At 47.8% G+C, this 14,660-nt stretch overlaps 1 protein-coding gene across 2 annotated transcripts in view; it reads left to right on the forward strand.

Moving 5' to 3' along the window:
• CD151 (CD151 molecule (Raph blood group)) overlaps positions 1 to 14,660 on the forward strand; it is a 37,477-nt gene that overhangs the window by 9,789 nt on the left and 13,028 nt on the right. For both annotated transcript variants that reach the window (XM_082317221.1, XM_082317220.1), the window contains exons 2-3: positions 7,668 to 7,788; positions 13,616 to 13,719. In XM_082317221.1, coding sequence (XP_082173347.1) covers positions 13,636 to 13,719 — 84 coding nt within the window. In that variant the 5' untranslated portion in view covers positions 7,668 to 7,788; positions 13,616 to 13,635. The remainder of the gene's footprint in view (positions 1 to 7,667; positions 7,789 to 13,615; positions 13,720 to 14,660) is intronic.

The following is a 14,660-nucleotide window of genomic DNA, read 5'->3' on the forward strand; positions in this document are numbered from 1 at the left end:
GTCTTCCAGAGGACAGAACAGCTCGGCGGATAAAGGATAGATGTTGAGATGCGAGGAGAGCGAATCCACCCCTTCTCTCAGCTGGGAGAGTCACTTGATCTCTCTGTGCTCCTATTATAACATGCTACCTTTTTTTCTTTGTTGGGATGCTTTGAGGAGGCAAAGGGTGTTTCAGGCGGTGAGATTATAGAACACTCTGTCATTGAGAGGCTAGAAATGTACCCCGTGGAGACACACCAGCTGCCTGCCCTCTCTTCCAAAAGCTGCTGCACGTATTTTTGACAGCGGGATTTAAAGTCCCGCGATTCATTCGTGAGCTCGGTGAGGTGAAGATGATGGCCTGCCATGGGATATGCACCTGATGCTGTGGGTAGGTAGAAAATCTACCAGCTTTTAGCTAGTCACCTTTTTAGTGCAGAGATTTGTAGGGTATGAAACTGAAAGTACCTCTGCAATGAGACTGCAGCCAAATTTTGTGTGACTGTGTGCTAGCTACACCACGGCACGTGCTCTTAGGTTAGTCTTCGCCCTGAGCTCAAACTACTGTGTAAAAACCCAGCTATTTGTAGAGAGTGAACAAATGTTCATCATCGCTGCATTATTTGGAGAGCGCTTTGAATTCTTGTACAGAATTGCTTGAATAGGCTTTGTGGGGGCTGGGAGGGTTTTTATCCTCGGGATTTTTAGTGCTTGTTGGCTTGGTCCTAGTACTGACATGGCTACAGGGCAGGGAGGTTTTGTGAGCACTCCCTGAAAACACTGAGGACCCAGTGGCTTCGCTTCTGAGAAGTGAGCTGAAAATGAATGTAATGAATAGGAAGGTAATGAATAGGAAGGGATCAAGCGGAAGGCTGATTCTGCACAAACTGTTTTGTTTAGAAATGTGGTTTAATGCTACTGGTAAGTTCTCCAGTGCAGACAAAGCACTGCTTTAAAAAAAAGAAAACAAAACCCAAACAAAAAATCCCACAAACCCCACAATGCCCATGAACAGAGTTGGGAAAATGGAATTTAAAATACCAGTAGCAGACTGCAGTGAAGAGTTTGCCTTGTCTGTTGACTAACCCTGACCTATCGGAACTATTGTTCCTCGTCATGGCAAACCCTTATTGCTATGAGCTCTCTGCAAACACACGCCAGGCACTGATTTCTGGTGCTTTGAGTGAGAGAAAAGAGACAGTTATTGTTCCTCTCCTCAGTTCAATGACTAGTGAAGTGGTTCCTGTGTATAAATAGCGTAAAGTGCTTTGGGATCCTTCAGGATAAAGGAGGCCTTATGAGATACAAGAGGATGTTGTTTGACGCAGAAGGAGTTCCCGTTGGTCATGCAGTGCGTGCTGGTGTCTGGCCTGCCTTCCAGCTCCCGATGGGGACTGGGTGCTTGGAGGGACTGTTGGCTTCCCTGGTTATCCACTTCTGGGAGCAGCAGACAGGGGCTTTCTGCTCTCAGGATGTGGCTGGCTGCATATGTTTTGTTAGGACCAGAAAGCCCTATGAAGGGTTTTTTGTTTGCTTTGTAGTGGAACAGTGCTAGAGCAGACACAGGCAGGCACGCTCGATCACTCTTTCTTTCTCTCTCACTCTTTCTTTTTCTTAATGGTGAAATTGATTTTACACTGAGGTCCCTTTTATCCTCAAGGATCCCGAAGCCAGCCATCACCTTGCCCAGGACTGACTAACTCCTTCATAAAATGCTTAATTTGCAGGTATGTGTGTGGTGCTGAACATGTAAATCCTTGCTGAGTTTGAAATTTATGCCCGTTGTTATTTATGCTTCAGTAAGTCCCTCCCCTGGGGAGTAAACAGTCTCGAAAAAATGAGCAGAAGGGCTAAGTGCTCTTCTGAGAGACAGCTCTTATCTCAAAGAACGGGTGGCTCCTCAGGTGTATTAGGCACACAATTCCTCGCTGAATACCTGACTTTCATCAAAATTAGCAGGAGTTAAGTGTCTACATCTCTCCTGAGGAGTCTGGTCAAAACGCAGCAGCTCGAGCCAGGGTAGAAGAAAGGAGGGATTTGGCAAGCGTCCCGAGGGCTGACAGCAGGACTATAATGCGCCTATGGAGATGATGCCTAGACCCAGAAGGTGTTGAGGTGAGATCCTCCCAAACTCCCAGGATGGGATCTTGCTTATCCTCTCTAAATTCTTCAGAAAGGTGCTTTCCCAGTCAAGAGGTAGGGCCAAGCAGGGTCTGCCAAAGATGGCCAAGAGATCTTACTTCTTGTTGAATGTAGGTGGCTTTCTAAGTTGTCTCCACCTCTCCCACAACCACTGTGCATGTTCCTGGTAGGAGCAGGTGATGCGGCTGGAAAACATTGCTTTGTATTCCTCACTTCTCAGCAGCCCCTAAAAGGATCAGGGTGAGATCCTTTTGTGCTAGGTACTGTACAGTCAAGGAAGATGACTCCATGCCCTTAGGAGCACATAATCAGTTTAGACAACAGGCAGAAGGAGATAAAGGCAGTTTCCAGGCTGTGGTCTGGGGAATCTCATTCAGCAGTGCCAAATGAGTTCAGCTTCCATGTGAAGGGTCAGGGAGAACGGTTTTGTACCAAAATCTGTTCTGTGTGCCTGCCCCACACACAAGTATAAATGACAATTCCTGAGAAGGAGCTGCTTTGCCTCACTGGATGTCTGGCTCGTGTTTTGCCTTCACCCCAACCTAGAGGCACAAGTACTTTGACTTTCCAGCATGTTCCAACATGCTGAGATGGAAGGCAAAGTGTTCAGCTTTGTATCTTGGGTTGGCTTTCTCTTCTGTAAGGGCAGGAGTGTGGGAGCAGCATGAAGCAGATGGATAAATGGTAGGGCACAAGGACTGCTCGAGGAGAGTTCAGGCCCAGCCTCAGGACTGAGGATGCTGCAGAGCTATTGCTTGCTTTGCAGGTGACCACGCTGCCTGTGCGTTCCCTCCTCTGCGCAGTTCCTCAGAAAGCTCCCTTGTCTGATCTTTATTTAATGATTCCAGGACTTCGTTTGTCCTGCTTCTCAATGACTCAACTTCTGGGATTTCCACTGTTTCTTTCCAGAGGTGTGTTTGTGGTCTAGAGGCTACACAGCAATGTGAATCAACAAGTTTCTAGCTCTTACCAGAGCATTCCTTTTCATAGGGAATGGAAGCAGGGGTAATCCAAGCTGATTATAAATGAAAATGTGTCGCCCATACTATCCTAGGTAAAGGCCTGCAGGAACCTCCCCCTGAAGATGGTAATAGGAAGTTAAAATGATTGTGAATTGTGTTAAATTTGATCCTCTAATAAAAAGTAACTTTTTTCTCTTCCCAGGGGGTTTGCAAACACCCCATTATCCCACCCAGGCAAGTCAGGAAGTATTACTGCTTCCATATCCTGGTACAAGCAATAGATAAGAGTTTAAGCCTTAGGCTGTGAAGTAAGTTAGTGTCAGGGTGTAGATCAAAGGATCATTAATTCAGTATCCAAACAGAGAGGTTAGGGAGGAAGAATTGCTATTGTCTTCCCCCCTCCATCCTGCTGCCTGCAATGCCAATGGAAACAGACTGCAGGGAGAATGGAACCTGCCTGCTGTGGGATGAGGGTGAGACAGATGAGGATGTGGCAGTATAAATGATTGCAAAAAGTTTGGGACCCTCTTATCATAGAAAAGCAGGGGACAGAGGGGATGCTAGAAGCCATTTTCCTGTACAGCAGCCTTATGCAGCCTAGCTGCCTCTACAGAAATGACAAGCCATGGGATGACATGCCAAGGTTAGAAGGATGGGGTGCTAGCAAGGGCCCTCACCCTGTTGCTCTGCGATGTGCTGGGTACACTGGAGCACACTTGAAGTCTTACAGAGAGGAGCCAGGGGCTCCTGAGGTAATAGGAGCCAGCAAGGAAACACTGGTGAAATACCTCAAAGAATTAAGGTGTGTTCCTCTAAAAAGGTGACACAGCCAACAGCCCAGCTGAAGTGCCTCTACACTCTACATGCTCTATACTCTACATGCTCTATACTCTACATGCTCTATACTCTACATGCATGCAGCATGGGCAACAAACAGGAGGAGCTGAAAGCCACTGTGCTGCTAGAAAGCTACAACCTAGTTGTCATACAACCTAGTTGCCATTACTGAAACTTGGTGGGATGAATCTCATGACTGGAGCGCTGCTATCGATGACTGCAAGCTGTTCAGAAGGGACAGGCGAGGAAGGAGGGGCAGAGGGGTTGCCCTGTACATCAAGAAATGGATAGATTGTGAAGAGCTGTCTCTGAAGAATAGCCACAAGCTGGTTGAAACCTTATGGGTAAGAATTAGAGACCGAGGCAACAAAGGGAACCTTGTGGTTGGTGTCTACTACAGGCTGCCTGATCAAGGAGAGCCTATTGACGAAGCCTTCTTACTCCAGCTACAAGATGCATCGCACTCACAGGCTCTCATGATGCTGGGGGACTTGAACCACCCTGATATCTGCTGGAAAAGTAGCACAGTGAGCTGTAGGCAATCCAGGAGACTCCTGGAGTGCATCGAGGATAACTTCTTAAACCAGGTAATAGACAGTCCTACCAGAGGGGATGTGATAGTGGACCTCTTGGTGACCAACGCAAGTGAGCTAATCGGTGACATCAAGATGGGAGGCAGCCTGGGCTGCAGTGATTGTGCACTGGTGGAGTTCGCAGTCCTGAGGGATACGGGTCAGGTGAAGAGTGAAGTCAGGACCCTGAATTTTAGGAAAGCAAAATTCCAGCTGTTCAAGGAGTTAGTCAATAGGATGCCCTGGGAAACTGTCCTCAGGGACAGTGGAGCAGAACAGAGCTGGCAGGTCTTTAAGGATGCTTTCCATAGAGCACAAGAGCTCTCAATGCCCATGTGTCTCAATCCCATGTCCCCATCCCTTTCTCAATCAGGAAAGGACACGAAGAGACCAGCATGGATGAGTCAAGACCTGCTGGTCAAACTAAAGGGCAAGAAGGAAATGCGCAGGCAGTGGAAGCAGGGACAGGTATCCTGGGAAGAGTGTAGGGACATTGCCCGGTTGTGTAGGGATGGAGTCAGGAAGGCCAAGCTGCAGCTGGAGCTGAACTTGGTAAGGGACACAAAGAATAATAAGAAGGGCTTCTATAGGTATGTGAGCCAGAAAAGGAAGGTCAAAGAGAGCATACCTCCTCTGATGAATGCGACTGGCAAACTGGTAACAAACAGACAAGGAGAAGGCTGAGGTACTCGACAACTTTTTTGCCTCAGTCTTCACTGGCAGTCTCTCTTCCCACACCTCTTGAGTGGATGGACCTCAAAGCAGGGACTGGGGGCGCAAAGTCCCTCCCACTGTTATAGAAGATCAGGTTTGAGACCACCTGAGGAACCTGAGCCTTCATAAGTCTATGGGACCTGACAAGATGCGTCCCAGAGTCCTGAGGGAATTGGCTGATGTAGTTGCCATGCCACTCTCCATGATATTTGAAAAGTCATTGGCAGTCAGGTGAAGTCCCTGGTGACTGGAAAAAGGGAAACATTGCACCCATTTTTAAAAAGGGTAGAAAGGAGGACCCTGGGAACTACCAGCCTGTCAGCCTCACCTCTGTGCCTGGGAAGATCATGGAACAGATCCTCCTAGAAGCTGTGTTAAGGCACGTGGAGGACAGGGAGGTGATTCAAAACAGCCAGCACGGCTTCACGGTCCTGCCTGACCAACCTAGTGGCCTTTCTATGATGGAGTGACTACATCAGTGGACAAGGGAAGAGCTACGGATGTCATCTATCTGGACTTCTGTAAGGCCTTTGTCATAGTCCCCCACACAACCTACTCTCTAAATTGGAGAGATATGGATTTGATGGATGGAGTGTTTGGTGGATAAGGAATTGGCTGGATGGTTGCATCCAGAGAGTGGTTGTCAACGGTTCAAAGTCTGGATGGAGATCAGTGACAAGTGGTGTCCCTCAGGGGTCTGTACTGGAGCCAGTGCTGTTTAATATCTTAATCAATGACATGGACAGTGGGATCGAGTGCACCCTCAGCAAGTCTGCAGATGACACCAAGCTGAGTGGTGCAGTTGACGTGCCTGAGGGATGGGATGCCATTCAGAGGGACCTGGGCAAGCTCAAGAAGTGGGCCCATGTGAACCTCATGAAGTTCAGCAAGGCCAAGTGGAAGGTCCTGCACCTGGGCTGGGGCAACCCCCAGTATCAATGCAGGCTGGGGAATGAAGGGATTGAAGAGCTGTGGAGCTCTTCTGTGGAGAAGGAAATGGGGGTACTGGTGGATGAAAAACTGTACATGAACTGGCAATATGCACTTGCAGCCCAGGAAGCCAACTGTATCCTGGGCTGCATCAAAAGAAGCGTGGGCCAACAAGTCGAGGGAGGTGATTCTGCCCCTCTGCTCCCCACTGGTGAGACCCCACCTGGAGTACTGCACCCAGCTCTGGAGTCCTCAGTACAGGAAAGACATGGACCTGTTGGAGGGGGTCCAGAGGAGGGCCACAAAAATGATCAGAGGGATGGAACACCCCTCCTATGAGGAAAGGCTGAGAGAGTTGGGGTTGTTCAGCCTGGAGAAGAGAAGGCACCTTATTGCAGCCTTTCAATACTTGAAGGGGGCTTAAAAGAAAGATGGGGACAGACTTTCTAATAGGGCCTGTGGCGATAGGGCAAGGGGTAATGTTTTTAAAGTAAAAGAGGGTAGATTCAGACTAGATATAAGGAAGAAATTTTTTATGATGAGGATGGTGAAACACTGGAAGAGGTTGCCCAGAGAGGTGGTAGATGCTCCATCCCTGGAAACACTCAAGGTCAGGCTGGACAGGGCAACCTGATGTAGTTGAAGATATCCCTGCTCATTGCAGGGGGGTTGGACTAGATGACCTTTAAAGGTCCCTTCCAACCCAAACCGTTCTATGATAAATGTAGTTAAGGTTGTAGAGGAATAACTCCTGTTGAGTTTGAAGGCACCTTCCTGTGGCTTCTTGATATCTGAGGGAGGTACCGTGCATTTACACTGGGAGGTTGAAGCCTTGCTCTAGGAGGGCTGGCAGTGGCAGATGAATTCAGGGGAGCTGTTTTCCATCAGAGCCTGCTGTGGTGCTTAGGACCTGTGTCTTGATTATGCTTCAGCAGGGATAGAGGCTGAAGAAAATGGTGACTTCCTAGCATGCTTTTTCTCTGCAGGGGCCTTGCTCTGGTTTGTGCTCTGTATCCTGGGGCTCATAAGCCCTGGGAGTAGAAGACAGACGTATGCAATGAGTTCTGGTACTGTCTGCCCACCTCTTTCCTCTTCCCAGACAGTTCCTATGGGAGGGCTAGGAGCAATGATCACTTTGAGGCACTAATGCCAGCTAGGGCTTCACAGTGCATAGAAGGGTCTTCTTCCTGAGCTTTCTCATGGAGTTACTTTTGGGCCTTTTAAACCAGAATGAACCATCGTTGACAGAAACAATAGCAACACTTACAGGATGCAGCAGTGAATATAAACCTGTTATGACAGCTTCTTCCCATCAGAAGGTCTTTGCATTCCCCAGTGCCGCAGTTTGGCTCTCCCCCGTTACCCAGTGCGCACTTGCAGTTTAATCAAATGCATTCATAAGGTTTATTCTGAAATCATGCGCTCTCTATTAAAAGGATGGCTTGATGGCAAGGCATATTATCACATATTGATTCCCAGAGTAATCTTTGACATAGTTCATGATTCTCTACATCTCTCTCTTCTTTTTCAGCTTTCTGCTTTCCTGAATCTAGCAGAGGACCAGAGCCAGCAAGAAGAGAGGGGGTGGAAGAAAGCACTTGAAGAGGACTGAACATTTGCACTGGTGCTGTGAGCTGCTTTGGTGGTGAAAGGTCAGCATCAAGACTGTTGACCCATGTTGGCTATCAGTTTGGGGTGGATAATGGCACTCGGTAGTTGTGTAAATCAGAGCACTCACCTGCCAGCTTTGGAGTTCCTTTCCTGGGAAGGCTTTGCTTAATGACTTCTGGCTGCTTTGTGGGCTGTATGAGATGTGCTGGCAAGTTGATAAGCAGCTGGAGGCCTTTTCTGAGGATGCTCAGTGGGGTAGATAAAGCAGCGGTGGTAATATTTTCATCTTACAGAGACGGAACTTGGAGAGGTCATGCTTTCAAAAGCTGAAGTTTAGCCTTGCTGGAAAACGTGATCTTCAGTCAGTTTGCTGAAGAGAATAGGTTATTGGCCCACACCTGCATTACACATACCAAGGGGAGGACGTCTGCTTTGTTTGCCAAGAACTGCCTCAGGGCCAGGGTTATCTGGCCCAGCTCAGATAGACTCGTAGCCGAACCTCGCCCTCCAGGCCAGCAGCGTGCCCCTTGGGTGTGTGAGGTGGCTGTATGGGCAGGGGGCTGACGATGTTGGACTTGCAGCCCTTTGGGAGCTGCACTTTCATAGCAGCATAGGTGCAGTGGGATTTCCTGCAGCAAGTCTTTCTTGTGTGTGTTGGCAAAGATGTTAGAAGTTATCTAACTTCTGGCATACAAATTATCTATGAAATAGACATCACTGATGCACTGGATACCAATTTTCTTGCTATCATTCAAAAATCAATAGTTAAAAATAATGATGCTTTTAATGGCCTGGGAGCTATTTCATTTGCTTTGGCATTGTTTCTTCCCTATACGTCAGATGCTGCTTTAGGGCTGGTTGTGTAGAAAAAGCCTGCAGGCCTGGCTTTCTTTGCTGTTTAATTAAGTACTATTACTGTGCAAGTTGAGGCAAATGTACCAAGCAACGTCTGCGATGACTAAATGAATGTCTAGCCAGCAGGAGTGTGTGTGTGTGCATGCCACGTGCTTTCTGAGCTGGGATGTGGGTGCGTGCCTGTATGTGCCCTTGGGCCTGCAAATAAAAATACAGTGGTCTGATGTGGGATAACCAGAGCAAGTCCTGCCACTGAGATTTTAGGTGGCTCAGCACAACAAAACAGCTGTTTGTGCAGTGCTTGTGTTCCCAGGTGCTCAGCGCCTGCAACTGGAGCCAAACCACACAACTTCTGGTGCATTCCTATTGTCCGGTTTGTCCTGAGGGTTCAGTCTCTGTAGGGTGAGAGGCCAAGAAAATCAGGCCATGGAATGGTTTCACATTTGAAATGACCCCTGCCTTGCCTAGCAGTCACGCAGTGTGTGTTCTTACCCAGCTGGGAGGTGGTTGCTTGCAGTTGGACAGGGCAGGATGAGCTCACTCTCTTTTTCTTTTTTTTTTTTTTTTTTTTTCTTCTTTTTTGACGTTTTTATATAGGTGGGTCATCCTTTCCTTCTTGCTCTTCATGTAGGTGCTTCACTATTACTCTGTTCTCTCGTCCTTCATTACTAGCATCTCGCCATCTTTGATGTATTTGAGCCAGTATGCCATGTAAATGGTTGCCAAAATCACTTTACCAGACAGGCCTCTCATTATAAGTACAGATTTTACTAACCCCAGAAGTTACCGAATACAGTATAGGCTACTGGCCAAAGTAGCCTATACTGGCAGAAGCACTTTTTAGGCTGTGGAATTGTGTTGCTGTAGGGCTTTTGCCAGTACCCCAGTCACCTGGAGCCTGTCATGCCTCACAGCTGGCATTCCTCTGTCAGCAGGGGTTCTCAGTGCTGATCCTTACAACATCACTGGGTTTAGAGAAAGATGAGGTTCCTGCACTGGGGAGGAAGAGCAGAGGCAAGGGACAGACTAAGGGACTTGCCCAAGGCCATGCACAAAGTCTGTGTCAGAGTGGAGAACTGGATTCAAGCTGTTCAAGTCCCAGTTTCTTGAATTAATCTTCAAACTGTTACCCCTCCCTTTCATGTGCAGGTTCTGTCATGCTGTTTGTCCTTGTTTTTTCCTCCCATCTTTGTGCATTTTGTTTTAGAGCATTATTTCTCCTTGTCCCTTACATTGCAGTGTGTGTGGGCACAGCAGGAACCTGTTGTTGATTTCTGGTGAATTACATAAAAATACCTCTCTTCATTGTATGACTAGATGTCACAGCCTGTATCCCATGATTGCTTGCTTAAATTTAACTTGCTGACGAAGCTACTGTCTATTTGACTGGACCAACTGAACTTCATTATGGAAGTGCTTTTGGTCTTTTAACCACTTTTTCAGTTAGCAAAGCGCTTCTCATTATGAAGCTCATGTCTAATTAGTATGTTTTTATGCATTTGTAAATACAGCCCTGTGGCATAGCTCACCATTTTCTGTCCACTGGAGAGCTCGTTCATAATTATCAATGTGATTCAGAATAGACCTTTGCCTCAGTGTTTTAAAATAGAATATAAGCGTGTGTGTTAATTAACGTTGCTTCTTCTTGTCTGGTTTCAAGAGTGATTCATGTCACTTCTGAGAGTCTGTTATAAAGATGACTGAAGCCAAGAGACCCTGGTTATGTCAGTGAATTCAGGATGAGGTCCCCCACGTTCATCCCGGTGCTGTGGCGCTGATCAACGCCTCCGCTTTTTGGGACCATGAGGCTCAGAGCCCGAAGTCACCCTTAGCCTGCAAGGCAGATTGTGGCTCACCTCTCCACTGCCTGGGCTCCTTGGGAAAGGCATTTCACCAGCGTCTCCTGCCCTCACTTGCTTTCCCTGAAGACCAGGGTAGCTCCCTAAAGCCTGACCCAGTCTTTGCAGGCGACAGGAGGTAGCAGGCCACCCTGTGTGACGCAAGGAGCACAAACACATGATTTCCAAAAAGAGGGTCTGGAGAGAGCTGCCTTTCCCTGAATAGCTCGCTGGGTGAGTCATTAAGCGTGCAGAGGCAGCCGGTGCCATCAGCTCTGCTCCTGGCTAGGAAGGATAGATCAAACAGGAGACAGCCCTGATTGCTTTCTGATTCATGGCCTGCCATCCCTGCGTGAATTGCTGTGCTGTATAAACCTGCAGCTGTTCCCTGCCAGCTTTCTGGAAACAGGCAGATCCTCTCTTCCCAGCGGCGAAGCTGAGCCGCCTGAAAGGCCTGTACGCGGTGCTCGGTGGAGCAGGACCTGCAGTCTCGAGGGGAATTTCAGACTGTTGTCTGAGTGCAAGTACGGTCTGAGCTGTGAGTCTGCCCAGTCCTCACCCAGAACAAGATGCAGCTCGGTCTGGGATTTCTGAGCTCTCAGATCAGAAGGAGGGACAAGTTAACATCCTTCACTAGGACCCAGCATCTGCTATATGGGGATACATGGAAATACCTGTAGTGGCTTTTTTTTGGTGGGGGACATACTTTGAGGAGAATGGGGAAAGGTTCCTGAAATCTTCTGGAGCAAGAGGGGAACTGGGCCAAGGAGCCAGCCCAAGGACAGTAAGCATTGTTACCGTCCCCTGGCTGTCAGTGATAGGAACCAGGGTCAGTCTCAGCAAACCTGCCGTGCATTTTCCTCTACATACAGCCCTGATGTTAGAACGGGTGGGCCAGAAGCCAAGTGGAGCCCTTAGAGTCTGTTACTGGAGGGCATCTCTCAGGTCTGGGCTGAGGTACCTGTTTTGGGTTGTGCAGGCGTGTGTGGCTGTGGGAGCCTGCCTTGCTGCTGCCGTTCCTGTTCTGTGGCTAAATGAAGCCTCTGGGAGCTGTAAATCTGTCACGTTCCATGAACGTTGCATTCATGGGGCGTCTTCTCATTGAGAATTTACAAGTCTGTTCGGTGCATACGGTACTACTAGCATCCATTCCTCCCCATTGCCCCGGGCCTTTTTGTGCTGCAACATGGTAATTAATCTGAGCATTGCTGGAGGTTCTGATCTCTTCTGAAGATAACTCTGAAGAGTTATTCTCCTTGATATATGCCACCATCTCAGAGCTGCTCCCTTTGCCAGTGAAACAGCCTTCTGCTGCCAACTGTTGTTGCCATATGTTATTCTAGAGAAAAATGTTTCCTTGTGAAATGGTGATGGGGGACAGGCATGGGTGGGACTGCTGGCACGTTCTCACCCTTCCCTTCCCTGTTGGCTTCATTTATTAGTTTCTAAATCACAGGCCTGGCTGGGGTTTTCGAGTGGGCTGGCATGAAGCAAAAGGAAACAGTTCCCTGCAAATAAAATACAATTATGCTGCAGAATGGGCAGCTGGTGTTCCCAGCCCTGGTTCATCTGGCTTTAGAGCCAGATGTTAGCAGTGTAGCTGCAGAGATCATACTGCCTGACTGACCCAACCTGATAGCCACTTGATGTCCAGCCAGGCTGTGCATACCCATTGCTCACTTTCTTTACTGTCAGGTGTTTTGCGGTGGGATTGCCAAGGTAGATGAGTGTCTGTACCGCATGGCTGGGTTGCAGCTGCAGTGGGTCCCGAGAAAGCTCACGTCACTTGTGGGAAGCAGTTTTGTCATCTAAGCGAGCATGAACTCCATGCCTCTGGAAGAGGGGAGAGGCTGTTTGCCTGCCTGCTTCCAGGGAAATTGCTGCTTTAGGAAAGCATTTTGCTCTGATATGGGTGCAAGATTTTTGCGTCATTCCCCACTGGCTGGTAGGGGAGGAAAGGATTGATTTTTTTAATTCAATGCAGGAGAGGTGGTGTGGATTTGATTGCACTTCTGCAAACTGCCTCATGCAGGTGATGCTGGCAGTGATGCTCTGGGCAGCGCCTTTGTCCTGTCTGCCTGGTCAGGCAGTGGTGGCAATATTTTTTTCAAGAGGTTCAGACCTTCTGGCATCAACAGGAGGCAGTGAAGTGACATGGAGCTGCACTTGCTGCAGACCTACTTCTGAGAAACCTGCTCAAGAGTGTAGCACATCTGTAACACTGCACTGGGACTGACCCACAATGAACTCGCATTCGTTATATATCTGCAGCGGTGTTTTACTCTGTCAGATCATCTGAAGCCAATGGTTATGTTACTTACTCGTAGTAGCTGGGACAGCTGCCTTAGGAAACAGCTGGCCAGTGAGAAGGACCATGACAAATACGCAGAGTGAAGAAGAGAATTAATTACTCCAACATATTGCTGGGGTTCAGAAAGGATAGGGCCTTTGAGTGGATAACAAGTATGTTCCCAGTTACAGTTGTAAAGATTAAAAATACCCCAAACTTAGAGAGGGATCTATTTAAGGCAGTTGTAACTAATGCCAGTGAGGAAAGAATATTCTTTGGAGACAGATTATTCAGTAAATGTCAAAGACAGAGGTTTCTGTCGCTGTCTTCAGAAGCAGCAGTTAACAGGCTGCAGTCAGGAGCTAGATACTGGGATTTTCTGGATAACGAGTCTGGGATTTCATTTATTTCAGTTTAAATAGGAAGAAGTGAGCATGAACTATACTGAAATTTCCTCATCATAACATTGATCACAATTCATGGTTTTGGCTTGACCTCTCGCACAACACTAGGTCTAGTTCCTCCACTGCAAGTATTGATCTAAAGGAAAATGAGTCTCCAGCAGTGACAACAGGATGGGGAGAGAGAGAAGGAGGATTAAGGCAGTACAGGAAGGCCACATGCTGGTACCATCTGCCTCCCTTTCACACTGTACGAGGTCTCGTGCTGTGTAGGTCACCCAAATGGATACAAGAGCTCTTTATCTAAGCCAGCAGTGTTTAGCATCCCTGAAGTCAGTTGAATCGCTTGCTCACTGGCTTACTTCAGCAAAAGGTTGGCAGTGTGAATTCTTGCAGGAGGAGACTAGTAATGCTGGGCTTTTGGGAGAAAGGATGTGATGACTGATTGACTCAAGCTTTTCTGATTTTTTTTTTTTTTTTTCAGGAACTTGCTGAGCCAGAAAGATGCGTGAGTATACAGAAAAGAAGGAAACATGTGGGACCATCTGTCTCAAGTACCTGCTCTTCATCTTCAACTTCTTTTTCTGGGTAAGAAACTTCAGTCTGTTTCAGAGGCACTGAGGTGGCACTGCGGTTTTGTTGTCAGGGGCGCAGAAATCTTCGCTTGATGAAGTCTTTGGCAAAAAGCACTCACATCAGTAGGACACATATTTTGTCCTGTGGGGTGAAATACCATCCCTTGGGCTTGCCTGCCTAGGCTGCAGAAGTGATGGTTTGACTCTGTAGTCTCTAGCTCTTTCTAGGTCATGTTACCAAGTATAGAAAATAACAGGGAGCCTGAAAGCATACTTTGTTTTTTCACCTGGCTTGCTTTTTCAGGGAGCCTGAGGACTCCACTGTCTTGCCATTCCTCCTCTCAAAGGAGGGAGCCCTGGCAGTGGAGTGGGACAGGTAGAGCAAGGATAACAAACACTTTCTTGCAGCTGGATCCACACTAGAGCTTCCTAGAGTTGTGCTTTCCACCAGAAAGTTACTGATGCAAAAGGATTGTTTTTTCCTTTGCTGCCTGGGACAGAGCATTGCAGTGTCCAGGTCAGACCTTTAAGGAAAACTGTCTGAGCTTACTAGAAGCTGCATAAAACCCTCCAGAAACACAAGGCTTGCAAAGAGAGAAGGGACTGCTAGGAGTCTGGTTGGCTTCTCCATGTTTATTTGCTGCAAGGGTTAGAGTTTAACCAGCCAGGCTGTTTAGCTCCTTGACTGTTTTCTCCCCAGATGCATAGTCTAGGAAGGAGATATTGGGCATGGTTGTCATTTATTGGTTGTGTTGCTCCCTGACAAATAGTGGAAAGCTTGCTGATGTAAAGCTGTTGTCTTCCACTCTGCAGCTAGGTAGCACCCCAATAGATTTTTTTCGTATTTGCCCAGATAACAGCGTGGCTACGTTTGGGAAGGCTCTGGTCCAAGTATGAATTGCTGTGCACAGGTAGATGCTTCAGATAGCTTGCATCTCAGGCTGCCTGGGGTGC

Source organism: Platalea leucorodia, assembly GCF_965183815.1.
Source record: "Platalea leucorodia genome assembly, chromosome: 7".
NCBI classification, from domain to species: domain Eukaryota; kingdom Metazoa; phylum Chordata; class Aves; order Pelecaniformes; family Threskiornithidae; genus Platalea; species Platalea leucorodia.